General features: G+C 45.0%; 1 protein-coding gene across 1 annotated transcript in view; it reads right to left on the reverse strand.

The window, feature by feature from the left end:
- The window catches only part of LOC107578743 (UPF0258 protein KIAA1024-like), a gene marked incomplete at its 3' end in the record, with an annotated part of 43,407 nt that overhangs the window by 19,289 nt on the left and 23,064 nt on the right, over positions 1-1,054 (reverse strand). The window contains exon 4 of the mRNA XM_016264670.1: positions 404-1,053. Coding sequence (XP_016120156.1) covers positions 404-1,053 — 650 coding nt within the window. The remainder of the gene's footprint in view (positions 1-403; position 1,054) is intronic.

A 1,054-nucleotide genomic window follows, 5' to 3' on the forward strand; every position in this document is an offset into this window, starting at 1 on the left:
GATTTATCGTGCAGCCCTGGTATAGACTGATCTACATCTCACTAACAAGTCAATTCATTTTAAGGCACTGTACACAATCAATGCTTTTTCAAAACACCTTCTTCAGAATATCAATTTGCTTTCAAAAGGTACATGTAATGTAGTATCAGTTCTGAGCTCAACACAGCGTAAGTCATTACAGTCAATTCATTGACAAAGTAAGATTTTTGTCAATTTTGGATTTAGACCGATGAATCTTGTGATCTTATTTGTCGGTTTTGCCAAACGGTCGTTAAAAAGAGATGCACCACTCTACTGATTCAGTCAGTGTGATAGCAATGCAATGCAGAACCTGGGGTACAACTCTCACAAAAACAAATTCAACATGCAGTAAGTACAAAAGTGCAGTATACAAGTTTGTTACCTCTCTGGGTTTCCTATGTCTGTCCTTGCCTTCACTATGCCGGTCATTTTCTTTCCCTTCGTCCCCTGTGTGCCCGGAGTAAGAAACAGTCCTCCAGTCTCGAGGTGAGTTGTTGATGCTGGCCACTTTGGATTCAGTCGCACTGTTATCCTCGTTTAGCGACCTGGATGACCTGCGTATGAACATGCTCTTCTTTAAAGCTTTAACCCTAAGGATTTCACTTCCATCAGCCTCTGAGCAGCACCATTCTGGACTTTTTTCCACCTTCATGTTGTGTCCAGTGGTGTGACACTGGAAAACGTGAGGCGAGAGGTTCGCATCGGTCTTAACCTGCTCCACGTGGCCATTATCACTTGATTTCCCATTAGCCTCTGGTTCTTGAATCTTCTCATCCAGTCTAGTAAGCTTCGAGAGGACCTGAGAGATCTCCCCTCGCACCCCTGAAAGAGACTCAAGCTTCTTCTCAATCTCGCCAATCCTGAGTACCAGTTTGCAGACGCTCTCTTTGAGCTCATCATCTGAGTTCTCCAGTGACTGGAAGAGGCGGTCGAGCTTGATCCCGGTTTTGCCCAGCTTGACAGTGTTCTGATCAGGTGAGCTGTCCCTGTCTGATTTCGTCACCTGAGACAGTGAGCCGTTGCTGTTGTAGCA

Source organism: Sinocyclocheilus grahami, unplaced genomic scaffold, assembly GCF_001515645.1.
Source record: "Sinocyclocheilus grahami isolate Dianchi unplaced genomic scaffold, SAMN03320097.WGS_v1.1 scaffold11738.1, whole genome shotgun sequence".
Lineage (NCBI taxonomy): Eukaryota > Metazoa > Chordata > Actinopteri > Cypriniformes > Cyprinidae > Sinocyclocheilus > Sinocyclocheilus grahami.